The 23,511-nt window shown below is 38.1% G+C and overlaps 2 protein-coding genes and 1 non-coding gene across 3 annotated transcripts; 2 read left to right on the top strand and 1 right to left on the bottom strand.

The window, feature by feature from the left end:
• Nucleotides 1-355: 355 nt before the first annotated feature.
• On the top strand, nucleotides 356-1,956 carry LOC122016480 (protein RGF1 INDUCIBLE TRANSCRIPTION FACTOR 1-like). The gene is made up of 4 exons (XM_042573780.1): nucleotides 356-552; nucleotides 686-880; nucleotides 1,100-1,315; nucleotides 1,438-1,956. Exons 1-4 carry the CDS (start codon nucleotides 550-552, stop codon nucleotides 1,696-1,698), a joined length of 675 nt encoding a protein of 224 aa, XP_042429714.1. The 5' UTR covers nucleotides 356-549; the 3' UTR covers nucleotides 1,699-1,956.
• Nucleotides 1,957-3,915: 1,959 nt separating this feature from the next.
• Nucleotides 3,916-10,677, bottom strand: LOC122015467 (AT-hook motif nuclear-localized protein 10-like). The gene is made up of 6 exons (XM_042572370.1): nucleotides 10,486-10,677; nucleotides 9,727-10,214; nucleotides 8,802-8,854; nucleotides 7,333-7,464; nucleotides 4,637-4,798; nucleotides 3,916-4,436 (listed from the first exon to the last, which is right to left on the bottom strand). The coding sequence occupies exons 2-6, from the start codon at nucleotides 10,157-10,159 to the stop codon at nucleotides 4,158-4,160; spliced, it is 1,059 nt and encodes a 352-aa protein (XP_042428304.1). The 5' UTR covers nucleotides 10,160-10,214; nucleotides 10,486-10,677; the 3' UTR covers nucleotides 3,916-4,157.
• Nucleotides 10,678-11,101: 424 nt separating this feature from the next.
• Nucleotides 11,102-11,185, top strand: TRNAM-CAU. The gene is given in 2 exon segments: nucleotides 11,102-11,139; nucleotides 11,150-11,185. It is a non-coding gene; the product is annotated as a tRNA-Met (tRNA).
• The last annotated feature ends 12,326 nt before the right edge of the window (nucleotides 11,186-23,511 follow it).

Raw genomic sequence — 23,511 nt, 5'->3', positions numbered from 1 at the left:
AAGGGATTAACATCAATTATGAGGGTTGAGATTTTTTTAAAAAAATATATATGTTATAGAAGTAATTAATTGAATATTGAGTATGACGTAATTATTAGAAATGGGGAAAATTACTATCTTTGATATTTATCTTATTCTTTGCAAATTTCAACATATGACATTAATTGAATTAGAAAAATAATTTTTAAAAATGGAGAAAGAAGTCTAAAAAGGCATGGGTAGAATAAAACGTTTATAAAAAAAAAAGAAAAAGAAAAAAAAAACACGAATTAGGATTAAACAAATGGATGGAGGGTGATGGGAAGAAGAAAAGCAGGGTTCCTTGCGATCAACGCATCTTAAAGCTCTTCTTCGGAAATTTGAGAGGATAAGAACAACCTTGTTTTTTCTTTGTCTTCTCATCCCCTCTCCCTCTCTCTCTCTCGGTCTCTCTCTCTCTCTCCATCCTTCTTTCCTCTCAAATTTCGATTCTTTTTCTGCTCTCATCAGGAGCGAGCAAAGTCGCGGTTTTTAGCGGTTGGACTCTTTTTTTTTGAAACCAGAGGAATCATGGTGAGTATTCGACTTTCTCCTTGTGATCGTGTGTATCAAAGTTGTGTTTTTACCGTTTTGGTGTGGTTTAAGTTGGTAGATTTAGTTGGGATATTGATGAGCTTTTGTTTTGGAATGATTCGTAATGGAACAGGACGGCGGCGGAGGAATGGAAGAGGGACGGTGGCCGGCGTGGCTACGGCCGCTGCTGTCGACGGGCTTCTTCGTTCAATGCAAGCTGCACGCCGACTCTCACAAGAGCGAGTGTAATATGTACTGCCTTGATTGCATGAATGGCGCTCTCTGCTCTGTATGCCTTGCTCAACACCGTGGCCACCGTGCAATCCAGGTGCATTTCTTCTTCTTTTTTTTTTTTTTTTACCTCGGTTTGTTCTTCTCGATTTGGTTCTTGCTCTATCAAATCTAGTTGGCGAGTTGCTCTCTATACTATATAAGGCTCCTTTTGCGATCTCCCTGTTTTTTTTGGAATGGAACCTAGATTCTTCTCCCCGCTTGTGGTCTTTTACTAATTGGAGCTGATAAATCCTTGTTCTGGTTTTGGTAACAGATAAGGAGGTCGTCCTACCATGATGTGATCAGGGTTTCTGAGATCCAAAAGGTATTGGACATCACTGGCGTGCAGACGTACATCATCAATAGCGCCCGCGTCGTCTTCCTCAACGAACGCCCCCAGCCGAGGCCCGGCAAGGGCGTCACCAACACCTGCGAGGTCTGCGAGCGAAGCCTCCTCGACTCCTTCCGCTTCTGCTCCCTCGGCTGCAAGGTACCCGTCAATCCCTCCCCTCCATTTTGAAATAAAAATCTCATCTTTAAACCCAAAAAGGTTGGTGGGGGAATTAAAGGTCCGATCTTGACCGACCTGCTTGACGAAAATGCGCTTTCCAGATCGCCGGCACCGCCTCCGATTATTATATCAACAAAAAGAAGAAAAAGATGCTGAAGCTGAAGAAGAAGAAGTTAACCGCGCAATCCGACTCGGAGGAGGAGTCGTACACGAGCAGTAGCCGAGGCAGCGAGAAGAGCAATGTGACTCATAGCTTCACGCCGTCGACTCCTCCGCCTACCGCCGCCAGTTTCCGCAGCGCCAAGAGGAGAAAAGGCATTCCCCACAGAGCCCCATTTGGAAGCCTAATAATGGAATTTTAGGCCATTTACTATACCCAATAAGATCAGTCAAATAACGCCACTCTCAATAAAGTCCTAGCAGATGAAGAACCCTGTAATCTTAGTCGATAAATGTAGCTATAATCATCTGTATTGTAAAGGCTTGACGTTATACGCAAGAATTAGGTGGGAGTTTTGTGATAAATCAGATAGACAGATAGATAGATAGGTTGATAGACAAGGTTGTAGACTATAATAACTCAGTGTACATACTTTCAGAAGAAGAGCTTGTTTGGTGCATGCATGAAGTATAAACCATGAAGGTTGCAGTGACAAAATGCTCCTCGTTTCAGTTTTACTAGAATGAATTCGTTCATATTGGTCAATTTTGTCTTGTGATTCACGAGGAAGAATGAAGTGGGGATTCTGGACCTCTGTTTCCATCTCGGTGGGCGGACTGCCGAGCCGCTGAGACGGTGTGGCAGTACTTGTCCCCTGCGCGTCCCCACCGCGGTGATGGTGGTGTTGGTGTGGTCAGTGTGGTGGTCCTCTGTTGTTTTATGGGCGATCGACCCAACTTCCACCGAGGCAGCTCCTCCGGTAAATTACAGATTTTTTTTTTTGCTGTAGAAGATTTATATGAACTCTGGACTTGATAGATTTTCGCAATATTTTAACTTTTCTCGAGAGATAGAGAGGGACTAGTGGAGCAAGTGCTGCGTTTTCTTTGAGTCGAGGGCACTGAGTAATCTCTTCTTTGTCTAGTGGCAGTGGTGGACCGGTGGTTGCGATGGCCGTGGTGGTGGCCTGGTGGGCATGGAAGACAAGGTGAAAGTACAGTGCTTGAGAGGGAGAGAGGGAGAGCAAGTTGCAGCATCTTACTGACTTTAATCTACACATCTCCATCAACTCGGAACCTTATCATTCCCGGTTTCCATCTTGATCAGTAAGTGACTCTTTCGTTCTGATGTGGACGTCTCGTGTCGCATCTGTTTCGAGGTCCAGTGCCCTGTGCATGCATTTAGGGGCCTTCAACTTCTAGGATTGCACACCATTCCTGGGGAGGTGTACTCGATTCGACCACATTGAATGCCTGCGATGTGGTGATAATCTTGAGGTTTGATACGGATGGAAAAAGGAACCAAACTTTTCGGAAAGCAGGCATTTCTTTCTTTCCTTCTTTCTTTTTTATTTTGCTTTCTGTTTTTCTTTAAATAAAATAAAATTACTTGTTCAGACTGATTCAGGAAAATTGAGTTAGCTTCATTAGAGAGAGTGAAGGTCCGAACAAGCATGAATGTGAACATACAAGGCCGACGTGAATGATCATTTTGTCTACGAGTTGAAGTCAAGCAATGTAGCCTTGTAAAGTCCTTTAATAAGAAATATATAAGTTGTATTTAATTATAAATATTATTTTGGATGGCAGAGCTTTTTTTTTAAACGAAAAAATAATTGGTAAAATTAAAATTCTTGACTTTTGGCAGAGAGCACGAAGTATTGTGGAAACTGGAAAGGAGCAAAGACTCGCAGTCTCCAATCCAATGCGCTACTTTTCCAAAAAAAAAAAAAATGGAACATTCTTTGGTTCTAGACCTACCCTCCCATTTATACTAGATCATATCAAAGCCCATCTTAGTGGAAAGAATTAGATTCCATTTGAATATTTTTCTATTTTGTCTAATTCTGTTGCGACAAGTGTGAATCACACATTCCACAATATCTAAAAATTTATAATAAAAAAAATCTACTATAGGTTTTTTTGAAAAAATAAAAATAAAGATAGGGACAACTATGAAAATACTTGAAGAAAGTATTACTATTTTTTGTTTGAAAAATAGATATTTGATCTTCGGTGTAACTAATTCAAAAGATGAACGACCCGCACAAGTAGGTCATGACATGACATTCAGTATCACAACTACTTCAAATCCTTCTCTTACCACCATGAGACATACTCGATGAAAGTGTGAGAAGATGGGACCATCACAATGATTTTAGAAGTGAAAAAATATGTAAAAATAAATAATGAATTCTAAACAGAGAACTAAAATAAAGTGTCAGCAGTGAAATATATAAGAAAATATTTCCGTAAGAGTGGGAAAGCAGTCATTTCTAGTGCAGGGTGAAAAAAAAACAAATTACAAGCAATCAATTGCCGTTTTTTCAGAAAGATAAAAAAAAAAAACTCAGAATTTCAAGATGCATTCTAACATTTTCAGGCAACAGAAGTATTATGTGAAAGTTCTCCCAAGGCAATAGCTACTGAAGGCTACATAAATTAAGATTCAAAGCCAGTGACAAACATCTTAACAACAACACTGAACAAAGTCCATTAACCTAACAATAGAACTGGCTGTTATGTCTTGGAATGTCTGCCAGAAATCCTCTCTTATGGGATGCCAAAGTTATAGTGAATATACTCGAGGTGCTACCTTAAATTCAATTCCTATAACTAGAGAGAAGCAACAACATCAAGTTAGTTCAGCATCAGTTTTATGTCAGCCATGAGTGAAATAGTTTGCTGAATGGGACCAGCTGAGGGATGGATATGCGGCTTGAAGATGCTGCTGAGCAGTGTTGTTACAGGCGTTGCCACCGGTCTCATTTGTGGGGCTACCAGGGTCATCGGGAGAACCGCTCGATGTTCCAGCTTCAGAAGGGGGGCTGGCGACTAGAGGTACTCCAAAGCCTAAAATCTGTGGTGGTGGTGACGGTTCCTTCCTTATTGGCTCTGGTTTCGGTTTCTTCCCTCCTACAATGAAGCTTCCCACGACAACCTGCATCAAGACAGAATGAAACTAAGAACATACTTAACATGTGGCATTGCTAGAACAAATTTGGATCTAATTTCCTAATCTTTAACCTGAAACTCTATGTAAGAAGACAAATAACACCAGACATATTCAGATATGTAAATCACTTTTAATTGTTGTGATTGTTGCTTCAATGGGGCAAATATTTAAAGTTGATGTTTTACCTGGACAGGTGTAGCTGCCACAAGCATTCCAGTAACCCCACCACCAAGAATTCGGCCATCAGATCCAGCTAGTGCAACTGTCAACCCGCCGCTTCTACTACGAGTACCACCTTCTTCTGTAAGCAGGAAAGAACCTGACAGAGAGATGATCTCATAGCGGCCCTGCATGAACATTTCCAACATGTGACACAGGTGATGGCAATACGTATACAGATACTGAGACACGGCTTTTTAAGATTAATTCAGTTTGGGCAAGTGGAGCGCCTTGTTAAAACTCAAGAAGAAAATCACCCAAATATTTTAGTGTGATCAGTTTAAAATAATTAAGAAATAATTATGTGAATATATGTGCATGTTTTGGTCAGGTATGGGTGTTCTAAACGTTGTTAATTTCAATACCACAGTTACTGAATTTCAATCTCAAGTGAGGCACCTAAAGCTATTGTAGGCTGAAGATAATTTGGTATAAGATTTATTTTAGTCACAACAAAATGATTCAAGAATGATTGTATCAAACTCCCCGTGCAATGGTGCAGCGGGTAGACCCTTCAAGCGGTTAACCAGACATTAGTCGAATCTCAACTATGGCACAATGCAGGGATTTTTCTTCCATGGGATGACAACACTAAGAACGCAGACCGCTTGGATAGGCCTCTGCAAGTGTTTCCCGATTTATCCTAGTGGCCAATGGAAAACTTCCGTGGAGCCAGACCGGTTAACTCCAGGATTAGTTGGTTCAAAAAGTTGGATACGTAGATTACCAAAAAAAGAATGATTGTATCAAAGCCCCCATGGGCATAGCTAAGTTGGTATTAGGGTAGTAGATTGACACAAGAGAGTGGGGGATCAAATCCTAAGGGATCAAATCCTAGGGATCATCCCTTCGGGAATAAAATCCCTCTCACCTAAAAAGACATTGCTCTGTCACCATAATTTACCCCCCTTACAAATATCTTGGGGCCATGGAGGGGAGTTTGGGATGAGCGCATCACCTTTTGCCACAAGAATAATAATATCAAACCCTAACATTATATTTACTTGGAAGGAATTAGGAGAAAATCTACGGAAATGCATTGAACTTACAGGTTTCTCTTATTTGGATAGAAGGAAGACAAAAAAGGAATTCAACTTCAGTAGTTGTAGAATTCATGAATAGACAGGAATTGGTTGTAATCAAAAGCACAGAAACAAGCTTCTGACGTGCATATGGCTCATGGGAAGTATGAGTGAGAACTTATCACCCAGCACTTGCCTTTTAGAGGGCCAAATAAAACTGGGTCTACCTCTTAAAGAGAAAATTAGTTTACCTCTTGACAAGTATAAAAATAGTCTATCGCAGCATGAGAAACTCAAAGAAACAACTCTCATTCTAAAAATCAGATGGGCAAAAAAGAAAGCAAGCAGCAACAGTCTAAAGCAAACATTACATCTTTCTCTCCCTCATTTATTTATCTTCCATTATTCTTCCCATGCAGTGTCATTAAGAGGGGCTTGTTCATGAAAGTCAAATCTATAATGCCGTTGGAAGCAAATATAACACGATTTAACATCCAAGCAAGGAATGTGTTAATGTGAAAGGACCAAGTAACACCAAAAACACATTTAACATGAAACATTGAATATTTTTAATCTTCCTGCGTTGGCCTGTTCTTGCATGTTTTCAAGGATACACAATATCATGGAAGAAAGTTATACCTATCACCATGGGATAAAAAACAAAAGGTTTAACTGTTTGAAGTCTGTAAGCCAAAGAAGACATAAAAAATGAGAAGAAATGAATTAATTAAGGTAGACTACAGTCCTCACACTGTGAAAGACAAACACACATATCAAACAAGAGAGACAAAAAAGACTTGGTTAACAACAATAAAACAAGATAAAATTTATTTAAATATAGATGATGATAAAAGGATCCATATAGCCGACTCACCAAGTGGGATAAGGCTTGGTTGTTGTTGTTGTACAGTCCTCACATTGCAAATCTATAATAGTAAAACCACAAGCTGCAGGAGATACTCCAGATAGACAGTGCAGCACAACTTGCAGGTGTTAATAAATCTCCTATTTTCATTTATGTTTTTCGTTTTCTCTCTTCCAACAAGTCCAACACATCCATTCATTAGCAAATGAATAGTGACAAAACTATCTCTCTATTGAATAACTTGATATTATGTGAAGTGTACCATTTATGCCTCACTTTCTGTAATGAATTCTTATTGCACAAGGTGTTTAAAACATTGATCTTGTATCATTATCCCTCTCCATAATTCCTTATTCTTCTTCTCGCTCTCTCTAACACCTTTAGAACAAGAACGTCAACTTCTTCAGTACAAAACAAGCTATGGTAGCAGCTAGCTCTATGGACTCATAAGATAAACAGTTTCGGCACCAGTTGCATAAAACATGAATTACTGAAAATCCCACATGGAGATATTTAATTCACTTGCAAAGAAAAAAAATGATAGAAAGATCATTTCTTTAGTTAGCCACATTAATACTTCAATGAATCCGTCCCATCATGGGATTCGCTAGCCTACCATATCAGGATCTCTAGAAACATATTCATATATATAAGTTTGTCCTTTAAGCATTCAGAAATGACTAACAACTCAAGTAAATTTAGAATTTATGTATGACATAATTCAAGAGAATTATATTTATGCCAAGCAATCATTTTTTTTAGTTTTGAATCAAACCTCATAAGTTACTGTTCCACCAGATATTGCTGGCTGCCGAAGTGTTACATCAGATATGTCACCATTTGCTGACAGAATACAGACACTCCGAGGTCCTTGCTGTGAAAATGCCATAATTTTTGAAGCAATGTCCTGCCAATCCAAAAAAATAATCTTAATTGAAAAATGATTTACCTCTTAAACAGTTCCATATGCCAAAACTTGCAGACCAAGCATCAAGAATGGTAGCAAACCAATTCGTGATGCATGCCCTTTATAAATGCATTACAAAAAACACAAACTTAAATGCTCTAAAGAATAAGAAATTCTAGTAAGAGAACTAGCTTAGGAATGGTATCAGACACGATGCACAGAACATCACCGTATGTCAGTTTATGAGTGTGAACTTGCTGTAATTTAAGACCAATTTACTTGCCGGGAGAGAAGAAGAGAGGGAGGGAAGTGTAATCCACCAACTTGTTTACCCAAGTAAAGGAAGGAGCAAGAGGAAAAAGCAACAAAATTATCATTGCTGGCTTCACCGTTCCATGTCACTGTGCCCTTGCTTGCACTTGATCTAGCCCTTGTCGCCCTTGTCATGCTGGCCTCAACCCTGCTAGGATTACACCACCACACCCGAGATACACAACTGGCATTGGCCTGCTCACCATAACAAGGCAAAAAGGTCTTCTCCATGTGGATCTGCATAGAGCACCATTGTCCACTTGGCCTTGAAGACACAATTTGACTCCAAATCATCTCCACAGAATCATGGAGGAATCCCATATATTCAAATTTTTGGGGGAGTAAATGGAGTGCCTCAATATTTGTGCTCTCTTAACATTCCTCTCCTTTCTCTTCCTAGCATGTAAATACGACCTCAGTCTTGCCACTAGCTTAAGTGTTAAGTCTATTCTATATTATGTAGAACATATATAGTATGTGGGAGCATATGTGATAAGTATTAAATATTAAAAAAAAATACATTGATATTTAAAGTATTTATCCCTTGCAAAATAATTTAAATACAAGTTAGGAGATACTAAATGAGGTAGTTTAGAGTTTTTAGTCAATCTGGTTTAATTATGCCATATGATGGATTGTGGGTCCCTTTCAATATTATAGGTGGCCACTTATGTTAATCAAATGGAGTCTATTAAAAGCCACAACCATTATATATACTACACAACTGTTCTCAGAAATTGATAGAAATTTTCATCTGGGTTTCAGAACATAAAGGTGGTTTTTAGAAGAAAAGATAATAAATTGTCGAGTCAATACAAATACAATCTAATAGCTGACAAAAAAAGTCCAGGCTAATGTAGTTCACTAATCTAATAAATTTCTCAATGAAAGTTAAAGAAACATATAAATCATGGAAAACAAAATATGAAAGAATTGCTTCATTATCTCTATTATTTATGGCCAATGTCCAAAAATATGAAGTTAAAATGGTAAATATACATCATATTTCAAGCTCAATTACTTGCCTCTCCAACTTTAACATTAATAACATGAGGAGTGAAGCCAATCCCAGGGGTGCCTGTGCAGACATAAATACTGATGTTAAACATTTCTCATAAAATAATATAATAATAAATATTTTTTTAAAAAAAATGGCAAACCATTAGCAATTTAAAGTGAAGGGTAAAAGATGAATAAAAGAAAAAGGTACAGAAGGGGTTAGAAATTCAAGAGATGCTGCTTGTGCACGTGTAAGTTAATTTAGTAATTCATAGATTATTGAAGGATTCCTTGCTTGTGATGAAAATGGTTTCCTTAGGCTTGATTAACAGTGGATGGTTTGGACAAGGCAGAGGAACCATTGATTCAACCGGTCAATCCTTGGTCAAGTTCAATTTAATGCCTAAAATCATATCAATTAAAAAAATGAAACTTTGACCATCCACACTCTTTTTTCTTTTCAAAATTCATATTTATGACCAACCAATCAGAGTGGAAAGCGTAAGATGTAAAGGGAGAAGAAACAAAATTTTAGTTAGTGTAACAAAAAATAATTCAATTGAGATCAGTCAATTTCAACTAGTTAGGCCAAACACACTTGATTACCAATTGGCTGGCTAATAAAATTCAGTAAAATGGAAAAAGGATGGTGTTAGACCATTTGAGCTAAAATGGCCAAGTTTGAATTTTTTTTTTGCAGACAGAAAGCCAAGCCAACAAAAAATAAACTCGTACACTAAAACTAAGTGATCGTTGCTGCATGAACTTAACAGCTGATGATTTAGGAATGCAGCCACGAATAAAATAAAGGAAGCCCATAAATCTTCTATCGCAATCACCTATTCAGAGTTTTCAATTTAAGGAGCCTAGATATAGACATTATGCATAGAGAGAAGGTATAAGGACGGCATGTTCACAATAAAAACAAAAAATGAAATAAAATATAATTACCCAATGCATCTAGTTGTTGCTTCTTTCCTGATCCTGGAGGGCGGCCTCGGCGCTTAGCTGTTGGGTCAGATCCGGCACTATTAGAGTATCCTGAAGCGGAGGATGGAGTTAATCCCAACGACATGGCACCATCAGGTCCGTATTTTCTTGGTCTTCCTCTCTTTTTCTTCATTGGCTCTTCCAAATTTAAAACACCGCCTTGCCTCACTCCAGAGAGGCCATCCCCTTGGTACAACGAACCGGTCATATCGACTTGTTTGGGCTCAGACGAAGTCATGGGACGGAAAGATAGTCGCATGCCCTGAAACATTCCACCCGAATCCGGCGTCACAATCGAACTGTTCGTCGTCGCTCCAGCTCCATAAGAACTAGGACCCACCACCACATTCGGAGGCTGCGACGCACTAACTCTCTGAGGTTCTCTCCCATCCATATTGAAACCCTAACACAAACCTCACTCCCTGAGCTGTCGCTAAATCCTCGATTCGCTGAATCAACCAAAACTATCGTTAGTCATATCATCACTTCCCTTCCCCGAAAACCAAATAAACAGAAAAAGGGCGATCAAATGCGAAAAAAAATACTGAACTTTCACGAATCGATTCACTTCCAAACGAACACAACGCATCCTACATTTTTCAAAGGCGAAAAAAGAAGACACTTTACACAGAGAAAGACGAAAAAAAACTCATTTTGCCCTAGACCCATCAGAGATCGAACGAAAACGATCGGAGAAAAGGGAAGCGAAAGGAGACATACCACGGGAAGCGATCGACGAGCTTCGTCTGGCCGAAAGGAGTCGAAGAATATAGGATTTAGGTCGAAGATGACCCTGTGACTTGAAATGCAGAAAAGATCGCTTTTTCTTTTCCTCGCAGATATCGCTCGCTGCTGCCTGGTACCGAACCCTCACCGCACCACAAAACCAGACAAAGAGAAAAGTACAAAAAAAAAAAAAAAAAAAGTGGGGAAATGTGTTAATATTCTTTGCTACCGAAGGAAACTATCTTACGCGGTTAAACCACGAACTGGGAGTGGTAGATTAATTTGGACACATAAAAATACGCAATTAAATTAATTTTAAAAACTGTCGTGAGACGTCTTGTCTTCGCTTTCTAATTGGGTCGGTCCAAGATTGCTTTAAAACCCTAAACCGGCTCAAATTAAGTATTTTTTTATATATAAAAATCATTATTTCTTTGTAAACTTTTCTATGCTTAACCATATAAAGTTATCCAATTCTACTGATAAGAATAAAAATTTACTCGTATTTAATATTTTGAAATTGACAGAAATAATACAGTGATAATGAGGAAAATTGTTTTTTTAAAGAATTAATTAATGTAATGATAAAAAAAGAGTCATATTATCATATGGGGTGGTGGCGCAGTTGGTTAGCGCGTAGGTCTCATAGCTCTGAGTTATCCTGAGGTCGAGAGTTCGAGCCTCTCTCACCCCAAGTTCATTTTTGGCTACTGCAGGAATTAACAAAACACTTTTTTTTTTGTATTTTTATTGTAGTAGTCAAAATGAATGATCACTACTGTGGTTCGCCGACGATCGACAAACCTGTAGGGAGCATCACTACCTGACGAAAAGTGAGCCGCTCAAATGTCTGATGCCGACTCCGCCGGGGTACTCGAGATTGCCCCCTCGACAACCTCATTCCGCTGCACGATGAGCTGGCTAGGGGGTGTCGAGATGGCTTGTATGCTGACTGAGAGAAAACTCTGAGCTGCAAAGAGACGGTGCTAAACGATCCAAGAGATGCGGACCTACACACATTACAAACAGAGCCAACGAGAATATTAGGGCTAAAATCGAGAAAGATGCCCCTCATACAGATGCTCTGACGCTCAAGTCAGAATAGTAGTCAAACGAAATGAAAAAAAACGATGAACAGTAGAATAATATGTAAATGCACGAGTGTGCGAATGTGTATGTAATCATGAGCATACCTGGCGAAACGGAGAACACCCCTTTTTGTACTGCCTCTCATAATCTGCGGTAGGATATCCAGGTTGCCACCCAGGCACCCGCGGTTCGAACTCTAGCTATGGTGTATTTGCAGAGATTTTTCCTCTAAATGGAGAGCGCAATCAAAGGATGTTGGGCTTCTGGGTTGGTCGTCGCGTGCGCTTCCTGATTTACCCTGGTGGTCGATGGGAAACTTCCATAGGACCGGGCCGGTCACCCCCAAAGATAGTTAATGAGACTAACTAGGATTATCATCTCATAATCTCTGCATTAATGAGACGATAGAGAATGTTTGGTATTATAGTATGTCGGGCGGTGGAGTATGTATGACAACCTTGCTTCAAGCGGAGAAATGCTCTATTGCATGAATATGGCAAAGTAATGACATATTCCCTAACAAGTTGTTATGATTCTCTGACAATGTTGTTTCATAGAGAAAGTTTAATCACCTCTGGGCAGGCCGGTTGTAGACTAGGAGTCATGCTCATGAAAAATGAAAAGTTGGGCCTCGTAAGTCTGACCGACACTGGGACTGGGTAGATATAAGTTGAAAGCCTTGTATTTTAAAGAAGTGGAGAGTTGAGTCCTTAAGGTCCGACCGGTCTTTGAGTCGACCGGGTTTATGTTGGGGATTCATAGTACATTCCAGCTAAGTGATGCGCCTAACTTGCCCGATCAACCCTTTGGTCCGGTTGGCTAAAGCACTCAGCGGTGCCACTGGACCTATTTCGGCATAACATCGCTATGATTTGAGAGTTGACTCCTTCTTGACTTTAAACGCCACATTAGCCGACTTTCTTGATATCAACCCCCATTTCAGGGGTCCCACCTTACTCGTCGTATCATTAGTCTGCCCTTCAAGTCAAGTCAAAGGAAGTTGCAAGCTCCACTGACTAGACATTTGTGTTCTTTAGTGTCATCGGTTGGACGCTTGGTCCTATTTCTGGCATTCAAGTTTTATGTTAAGAGCATTGCCCATTCGAATAGTTCTTAGTTATGGTAAGAGTTGAGAACAGGCACAAGAGCAAGCTCATTTATAATTTAGCTGGACGACTTGAGAGTTTGGGACAGGCGTGAGAACAGGCTCGCTTATAACTCAGTCGGTCGACATGAGATTCTGAACAGGTGAGAGGGCAGATTCGCTTAACTCAATCTTATAACACGAGAGTCTAGGACAGGCACGAGGGTAGGCTCGCTTATAACTCGGGCGGTCGACATGAGAGTATGGAAAATAGGCGCGATAGTAGGTTTGCTTATAACTCGGTCGGTCAGCATGAGAGTCTGGAATAGGCACGAGGGCAGGGTCATTTATAACTCAGTCGAGCGACACTAGAGTCTGTGACAAACGCAAGAGCAAGCTCGCAGCTTATAACTTGGTTGGTCTACACGAGAATCTAGAATAAGCATGAAGACAAATTCACTTATAACTCGGCCGAGTGCCATTAGAGTCTGGGAAAGGCGCGAGAGTAGACTCGCTTATAACTCGGTCGAGAGGCACGAGAGTTTGAGATAGGCGCTAGAGTAGACTTGCTTATAATTCGGTCGATCTGCATGAGAGTCTGGAATATGCGCTAGGACAGACTCGCTTATAACTTGGCCGAGCGACACGAGTCTGGGATAAGCGCGAGGGCAGACTCGCTTATAACTTGGTCGAGCGGCACGAGAGTCTATAACAAGCACGAAAGCAGACTCACTTATAACTCGTCCGGTTGACAAGGGAGTCTAGGACAGGCGCGAGAGCAGACTCTCTTATAACTAGGTCGATCAGCGTGAGAGTTTGGGATAGGTATAAAAGCAAGCTCGCTTATAACTCGGCTGATCGGTATGAGAGTCTGGAGGCACGGTGTATGACCCGAATACCTTAGAGAGTGGAGGCATAGTGTATGACCTGAATACCTTGAAACCTAGGCCCAAGGACATGCTCATTTATAACTCGGTCGGTCAACACGAGAGTATAGGAGAAGACTTGCTTATAACTCTATTGGTTGGCACGAGAGTCTAGGATAGGCACGAGAGTAAGGTCGCTTATAACTTGGTTAGTCGACACGAGAGTCTGAGACATGTACTGCAAGAGTATGCTCGCTTATAACTCGATTTATTGGCATAAGAGTCTGGGACAGGTATGATTGGCACAAGAGTCTGGAGGCATGATATATAACCCGAATGCCTTGGAGAGTGAAGACACAGTGTATGACCTGAATGCCTTGGAACATGGGCACGACAACATGCTCACTTATAACTCAGCTGGTCAGCATGAGAGTCTGGGGCAGGCGCGAGAGCATGCTCTCTTATAACTCGGTCGGTTAGCACGAAAGTCTGGGGCAAGCGTGAAAGCAGTCTCACTTATAATTCGGTCGGTCGCCATGAGAGTCTGGAGACATAATGTATGACCAGAATGCCTTGAAGAGTGGTGGCACTGTGTATGGTCTGAATGCCTTGGAGAGTAGAGACACAGTGTATGACCTGAATGCCTTGGAACATGGGTGTGAGGGCATGTTCGCTTATAACTCGACCGACCGACACAAGTGTCTGGGATAGGTGTGAGAGTATGCTCACTTATAACTCGGTCTTTCGGTACAAGAATCTGGAGGCATGGTGTATAACCTAAATACCTTAGAGAGTGGAGGTACAATGTATGACGTGAATGCCTTAAAACATGGGTTCGAGGGCATGCTCGCTATAACTCGACTGGTCAGCACGAGAGTCTAGGACAGGTGTGGGAGTAGGATTACACTCAGCCGGACGACACGAGAGTCTGAGACAAGTGTGAGAGTAGGCTCGCTTATAACTCGGTAAGTTGGCACAAGAGTCTGGAGGCACGGTGTATGACCCAAATGCCTTAGAGAGTGAAATATAGTGTATGACCTGAATACCTTGGACTTTTTGTTGTATTAAAGATGGAGATATATTTTAAATTTTAAAATATAAATTTTAAATTTCAGATTTATCTGTCGAGCTAGGAGACATGCTCTAATGAATCTAGAATAACCGACAGTGCGACTATTCAGAGATACCAGTCGAGCGGCCATTTAGAGATATCAATCGTGCGACTATATGAAGATACCTGTCGAGTAGCCATTGAAGATACCATTCGAGCAACTGTTTGGAGATACAGGCCAAGCGACCATTAGGAGATACCAGGCAAGCGACTATTTGAGATACAGGCCGAGCGACCATTTGGAGATATAGACCAAGCGACCTTTTGGAGATGTCAGCCGAGCAATCATTTGAAAATATCAGCCGAGTGGCCATTTGGAGATACAAGTCGAGTGGCCATTTGGAGATATTACTGCCTACCTGATAAGTATAGGGATATAGTCTAAATTTAAACTCTAAAATTCAAATTTATACTTATCTTGAGATGGCTTGAGCCGATAATCTCAAATTGTCAAGCAGGGCAAGATGAGGTATGACGTCAAATTTGAAATGTGGCGGATCGGCCAAGAAGAGTGGCGGATTGGCCGGGAAGAGCGGCGAATCAATTTTGAAAGTTTGATCATTGAAGTTGCCGATTGAATGCTTGGTCTAAGTGTTTGCCCATATCTTCCTATTATGTTATTGAAGGAGATCCTTGAGAGGAGGGTGAGGTTGATTCTTTATTTACTTCTCGTGATTCGATCATTCAACGAAGCCTCTATGACATACTGATAGCACTCACTCGTAGCATGATGAGAAGATTGATGGTAGTCACAAAAATGTATGTGACTTTCAGGCAGTGATTGATCCACTCCCCGCATGGCCATTTCATCTCCGATTGGTAGAAGATTTGGGTGGGAGTTTTTGGAGCATTCCGGGTAATGGTTTCCAACCGGCTTGACCGATCTAAGTTGAAATAGTTACCTCCTTCCGGGCAGCCTAAACTTTATTTACATTAATGTATTTGACCGCTTTCCCCAGCAAGTCATTGAAATCCTTTGGGGGCTTTTCTGATGAGGGTTTGGAAAAAATTTACTTCAAAAATGCATTGAGAAAAAACACTTACTAATATATCGAAAGTGGTGGACAGAACATCCAATGCCACATAGTTGAATGGCCTGATGTATATTCACAGAGATTCTTTGATCCCTTGCTTGAGCGTGAACAAATTTAGGCTGGTCTTTCAATACCTCCTGCTACTGCCAAAGTGGTGTAGGAAGGCTTTGCGAGAATCTTTGAAGCAGCAAATGGATTTAGCCAGGAGTCAGCCGAACCATCTTTGCGCCGAACCAGAAAGGGTAGTAAGGAACACTCGACACTTAATATCATTCGTGTATTAATGAAGGATGATTGCGTTTTCAAATTTAAGTAAATAATCTTTTATGTTAGTTGCTCCTCCATATTCTCATATCGTCAAAGGGGCGAAAATGACTCGACAATCTGTCTTCTAAAATTTCTTGAGAGAATGATACACATATCCGCTCGGAGAAAATATTGGGCATTGACGCTTTCTTATTTCAAAGGTCCCTAGTGGGCCCAGAAGATAATATTTGGGGTCTTTCCACTCATCCCATATCTTCGAATGGGGTGCGGAATAGTGCACTATGATACACAACCAGGGAGGGCGATATAGGCGGCCAGCTGCTCAATTGTGCAGATGCTTACATGAAGTTTGTAGAAGGAGGAGGAATTTGTTGGTGTTGGTGTAGTTGACACTAATGATAAAACCTAAGTTTTAATGAATGACAAATAGATTAAAGTTAAGTGTAGTGTGATCTAACCTTTCTACCAAGTGTGCAGGACTTGATGGGTCTAACACCGTGCTAAAATCCAGCTAGGGTATGGAGGACCTGATAGCTGGTATAGAAGTCCAGGTAGGTCAAGCAGTAACTCGATATTTGGCGAGAAGTCTGGCTGGGTCTGCGGGACCTGAAAACTGACGAAAAGACCTAGTGGGCCGAAAGAGAGTCAAGCAATTCTACGTGGTAAGTAAGGTAAGTCACTAGATAATAGTGTTCTAGTAATGACAAGTCCTAATTCGGAACTTTAGGCGCTAGTTAAGTTTAGGTCCATTTTGAAAATTTAAATTGAGACAATGACTAGATCCTGATCTTGGAAAGACAGGATCTAATTAATAATCTATTATATTGTGCTAACTCTGCTTTGTAGGATATAGTTTATTATTTAAACTAACTCATGTTACAAGGCTGTAAAAGCACTTCAAGACTCGGATGAACAGTGTTTTGAGGCGTCTTCTGCTCAAGTGGAGGCGTCATAGCTGCCTTGGCCAAAGACTTGCACAGAAAGACGTGAAGGTGCCTCCCATGTGGTTGGAGGTGCCCTGGAGCATGGCGCGAAGGCACCTTAGAGCATTTGGAAGGCGCATGGAAAAGATAAAAGATGTAGTCTGCAAAATTTATCAAGACCGAAGTTTTCGAGATCATTTTTACTATTGGAGGCACCCTTAATGGTTAATAAAAGAGTTGTTCAACCAAGCATTTAACACAACTCGTTTACAACTTCTACATGCGATCTTTTTGGATTCCGGCTGCTCCGACTTCATCCTCCCGTTGTGTTGCGACGCGCGATGTCCTACTACTACAGAGAAGCCATCTAACACCGAGCTCGATCCAATAATTTTCAAGTGTTGGGTAACAAAATTTTTAATTACTGCATATAAAGGAAAGTGTAGGTTGTTACAATTGTCATTAGTTTTCTGTTGTATTCGATTTCCTCTTCCGGTAGTTCCAAAAGATCAGGTTTATAGTGGATTGTCCGTCGATATAGTCTGAGAGATCATGAGTCTTGGAGTAGGAGTCGTCGAAGGCTCGAACCAAGTAACTCTTTGTGTTCTTTTCATTTCTATTTATGTTTTATTCCGCTATGCACTTTGATTTTAAAACAAAAAAGATTTTTTAAAGACACTTGATTCACCCCTCTCACGTGAGCACCGATCCTATAGTTGGAACCCATTTGGGGCTTCCACTTGGGTGCCTCACTCGATGTGAGGACGTTATTGACACAACAAGGCTGCTCTGTAAAGGACATCCAACTACTGTCTGTTGTTGTTTCACTAATTTCTGCACTCAAACAGCTATTAGTAGCTCTAAGTCTTCTTGCGACAAGGTAACAATAGTGAGTCTTTCAGCCTCTTCCATCTCTGCGTTTCAGATTCAGACGAAGTTTCCACAGATGACACCAAATTTGATTTACAAGGAGACGACACACTAGCTAGGGGGTTGTCGAGGTGGCTCATATGTCGACTGAGAGAAGACTTTGAGCTAGAAGAAGATGACGTCAAATTTGATCTTATTTGAAAGTGGAGGAGTTGATGCACTGGTTGGGGAGGCGTTGAGGTGGCTCATATATTGACTGGGAGAATACTCTGAGCTGGAAGGAGACAACGCTAAACGATCCTAGAGTTAAGTGTCGCGGTGTGGTGTTCGAAACCACTTATTTAATTGAAGGGATTTATTGGATTAAATTATAATTTAATTAGAATTTGGATTTATTTAATTAAGGAGATTTAGTACATTAATTACAATTTAATTAGATTTTGAATTTATTTAATTAAGAATATTTATTAGGATAGTTGTAATTGTTCACTCGATTTAATTAAAAATTTATTTATATAAATAAATTTAATTAATTAAGTTAGCCTACAATTAGCAAATTTGGATTAGTTAATTATATTAAGAAAATAGAAAAATATAAATATATAAAGAGTTAGCATTTATATAATTTATATGTATAAATTATCCATCTAATCAATTTTAAAATGAAATATAAATAATATATATATATATATATATAATACAAATTACAAGTATAAATTTAATGTAACGTGTATATAATAATTAAGAAATTATAATTTATGAATTATAAATGGATAAAACTTAGTATATAGGAATTATCATTTATAAAGGGATATATATATATATATATATATATATATATATAGAGTTTTGATCTATAGGGTTTTGATCTCCCGCACAGTCGTGCACAGCTGTGCGCGTTGCGCAGGAGATCAATTAATAGTTTTTTTTTATATTTTAAATTCAAAAAATTAACATTTCCCTATATAAATTTTTAATACATTAATATATCCCCTCAACATATTACAATACTCAATCAATAATTAAATTAATTTTATTTTATTTTTTAAAACCAAACACTATAACCTAATTGGGAAGCTTGAACCCTAGAGGTAAAATCTAAAAAAAATGACTTTGATACTATAACCCAAAGCCTGAACCCTAGAGGTAAAATCTAAAAAAAAAAATAGCTTTGATACTATAACCCAAAGCATGAACCCTAGAGGTAAAATCTAAAAAAAATAGTTTTGATACTATAACCCAAAGTCTGAACCCTAGAGGTAAAATCTAAAAAAAAAAAAATAGCTTTGATACTATAACCCAAAGCCTGAACCCTAGAAATAAATTTTTTAAAAAATATTTTAATTATTTTTTTAATTCAAAATTTTAAAAAAAATATAAAAAATTAAAATCAGTGATATCGCGCACATAGTCGCGCACTGTGCGGGCGCGCAGGATATCAACAGTGTATATATATATATATATATATTATAGGATATAAATATATAAAGATTTAGTATTTATATATCTATAAATTTTTATAGATTATTCATCTAATTAATATAGAAAAAATATAAATAATATATTTTATAATATAAAATGTATAATATAAAATATAAAGCATAAATAAAATTAAATAAGGAAAATATAAGATATAGAACGTGTAAAATTTTATAAAAATAATACATTATATAATATAAAATATATATTATAAATTATAAATCATAAATAAAATTAAATAAGGAATATATAAGATATAGAACGTGTAAAAATATATAGTGCATATAAACTAATTAAAAACTATAGTATTATAAATTATATATATCATGAATAAAATTTATATGACTAAGTAAAATATATATGGAATTATATAACCATAGATATAGGTTTCTATTTAGACTTAATATTAAGTTTTATAAAAATAATATATAGACTTATCATTTATAAAATTGGTAGGAATTAGAAATTTAGACCAAGTCTTAAGTTCTGTCTTTTATTTAAACCCTCACCTAGAACTCCACCTTGTCTTTTATGTCTTGTGAAATTTAGGATTTTATAGTTTGTTTGGTTTGGTTTTGTTATGGTGGAAATTAGTCTCAATGGGTGAACGAATTTCAGTTCGGTGTCTTCTGTTGAAATATATGAAATTTAGTTAGCTTTCATTACCAATTTACAAAACCCTTTTCGGATCAAAGATTAATTTCATATGATTTTTATACCACTGATTAACGAATCTAGAATTATGTTGTGACCCTGCTGCTTTTGGTTTTGTTGTGGTGTAAATTAGCCTCAATAAGTGAATGAATTTCACTTTGGTGTCTTTGAAATGTAAAAAATTTAGTTATCTTTCATTACGAATTTATAGAACCCTTTTCAGATCAAAGATGAATTTCATATGATTTTTATACCACTAACTGACAAATCTAAAATTATGTTGTGACCCTGCTACTTTTAGTTCTGTCGTGGTGTAAATTAGCCTCAATGGATGAACGAATTTCACTTCGGTGTCTTCTGTTGAAATATAGAAAATTTAGTTATCTTTCATTATCAATTTACAGAACCCTTTTTGGATTAAAGATGAATTTCATATGATTTTTATACCACTAACTTGACGAATTTAGAATTATGTTGTGACCTTGCTGCTTTTGGTTATGTTGTGGTGAGTTTTAATTTCTGTTTTAAGAGTTATGAATATGAATGTTGCATTACAAATTGGGCCATGCTTCTAGTTGTCTTCCCTTAGAAGATCCATGCTTAATTCTAAGTATTAAACTTGTAAATTTCAGATTTATGGGAGTAGTTCTAAATTCTGTTTAGGGGGTCTTATTCATCATGATGTTGCGCTACCATTGCTCCATGTTTTTCTCACATCTTGTTTTATTTTAGTTCTTCAAGTTCATGTATGTTTAGGTACCCTATATAAGTTTCAGTTTTGGTTGTATATATGTGTTAAGGAGATGATACCATGTTCGCTTTTATAGATTTATAGGGCTTGGATTATATAAGACCTCATGCTCTTTTATTACTTAGAAGTTGATACCATGCTAGCTCCTAGAAATTTTGATACTATAAGGTTGAACCCAAGTTTATGATTACTTTGTGTCATGTGTAGGTTCGGATCTTAGGGGTTAAGTTGCCATGAAACTAACCATCTTGTGCTTAAGATATATGTAAATTTTTGGAATTTGGTTTTGTTATACCTTTGTTTATTTTTGCTTCTTATCATGCTAACTAATGAGTCACATGTTAATGTTAGGGAATTAGGATGTTGGATCTAGTTATGCCTATGTTTCTTCTTTTTCTTCATCATGTTTACTTAATGAGTCATATTTTTGTTAATTCTATGTGTTTCGGACTTTTGGGATTTAATATATGCACTCAATTATGTTTTGATAACTTAGTATGTTAGATTAGTTCATTGTTTTAGGGACATGTATGTTATGAAATTAATGATAATATGTATATGTAATGTGGTTCCAATGTGTAACTGATACCATGTGAAGTTATAAGTAGTTCTCTTTACGAAGACAGTTTAAGAACCATGCATGTATAGTTGCGATGTATGATATGAAAGAGTTATATGGATAAGTAGAGGAATACATGCATGTGTGGTGATAATACGGGATTGGTGCCTTGGCATGAGCTTCGGGGAGGGCCTTTCCAAAAATGAATGATGGTGCAACGCATTAGTTTCGACTAGTGTGAGTTGTACCATAAGTCATATGCTTGTTGTGCAACTAATTACATGATCATGGACCAAATGAACAGGCTCTAATAATGGTTACCACACCTGCGTTATGTTCGTCCCTTATTAAGTTATACATATGTTTTCCTTTCTGTAAAGTAAGTTTATGCTTCATGCTTCCTAATTTTGTTCTTGCTTATGTTATACTCTTGTTAGGTTTTAGATCTTTGCATTAGTAATGCTTAAGATTATATTTTGATATGCTCATTTTATGCTTTATCTATGTAATTATTTATGTGGGGCGAAAAGTATGATAACATATATGTTTGGCAAGAGTATGTTCATGATTATACTTTCCTTATGGTTATGCAAAACAATTAGCTAGAGGATAAATTAGTTAGTATAGGTTTCTCGATAGGACACATGAATATAAGAACTAATTAATGCATAATATGGTTTGAATGTGTCGAGTCTCTCGACTCACAGATTTTAACTATTTCAGGTAATTAGACGAATGAGGCATGAGACGTTGACGAGTGGGCCAACTCAGGACAACGACAGTACAACCTGAAGACCTTCCAGTTTAGTTTTCGCATCAATTGGATGTTTCCTTTTGTAGAATAAATTCTGGAACTATATGACCAGTACCTAATATGGCTAGTAGTTAAATGTTTTAAGGACTATCCAAGTATCTCAGTTAAATCGAGAGTATGTTATGGTTGTAACTATATTTATGATTCAGGACGTCCGTAAAAAAAAAAAAAATTGGGGCGTTTCATGCGAACCTGCGTACACCTTGGGTTATGCGAACCTTGTATTTGGTTGATGGGAATAGAATCAAGATTTTGGAATGAAACCCAAAAATTTGAGTATGGATGAAACCCACCCCCTCCCTTGGGTTTTGATGGAATGAAAATGAGAATTAAGTTTTGAACGAAAATACTCTTAGTATATTTGTTCAAATTTTCTATCATTTCACTCTCTCTCCTTATTTTCTCTCATCATACTTTCTCTCTCCTCATTATATCATCACATTTTCTCTTTCAATATACTTTCTCTTTCCTCATTCTCACTCATCATACATTCTCTACCATTTTCTCTTTATATTCTCTCTCATCACACACTCCCTCTCATCATTTTCTCTCTCTCGTCATACTTTCTCTCTCCTCATTCTATCATCACATTTTCTCTCTCAATATACATTCTCTCTCCTCATTCTCTCTCACCACACATTCTCTACCATTTTCTCTTTGTATTCTCTCTGATCACACACACTCTCTCATCATTTTTTCTCTCTTCATTCTCTCCTCATTTTTTTATCATACTGTCTCTCTCCTCAATCTCTCTTACCATACTCTCTCTATATTTTCTCTCTTCATTCTCTTCCATCACACACTCTCTCTTCATTTTCCCTCATCACATTTTCTCTCTCTTCATTTTTTCCCATCACACTTTCTCTCTCATCGCATTTTCTCATCATACTTTCTCTCCTCAATCTCTTATTTTCTCTGATCACACTTTCTCTCTCTTCATTCTTTCCCATCACACTTTCTCTCTCAACACACTTTCTCTCTCATCCTACTTTTTCTCTTTTCAATCTCTCTTATCACGTTCTCTCGCCTCATTTTCTTTCATCATAATTTCCTTTCTTCATTTTTTCTCATCACACTCTCATTATATATTTCTCTCACATTCAACTTTCTCTTCCATCTATTTTTTTTCTCTTATTTTCCTCTAAGGGTAAAAAAGAAAATTTTGATTCATTCCGATTGAAAACATTCAACTAACCAAACATTATTTTTAAGAATGATACACAAGCTCATACTCATTCTCATTCCACAATACCATGATATCCATCCCATTTTGATTCCTAGGAGAGAACCAAACGCCACCTTAATTCTCATTCTCATTCCATTAAAATTCAAGGGAGGGGGTGAGTTTCATCCATACCCAAATTTTTAGGTTTCATTCCAAAATCTTGATTTCATTCCCATCAACCAAACACAAGATTTAGAAATTAATCCATTCCCGCATTCCCAAACCTCTAAATCAAACACCACCTATGTTTTTTTCGGGCAAAGAGATTTGGCTTCGAATTCAAGTCCGCCGACG

This window comes from Zingiber officinale, chromosome 8B, assembly GCF_018446385.1.
Source record: "Zingiber officinale cultivar Zhangliang chromosome 8B, Zo_v1.1, whole genome shotgun sequence".
NCBI classification, from domain to species: Eukaryota; Viridiplantae; Streptophyta; class Magnoliopsida; order Zingiberales; family Zingiberaceae; genus Zingiber; species Zingiber officinale.
This window is presented reverse-complemented; position numbering and strand designations above follow the sequence as displayed.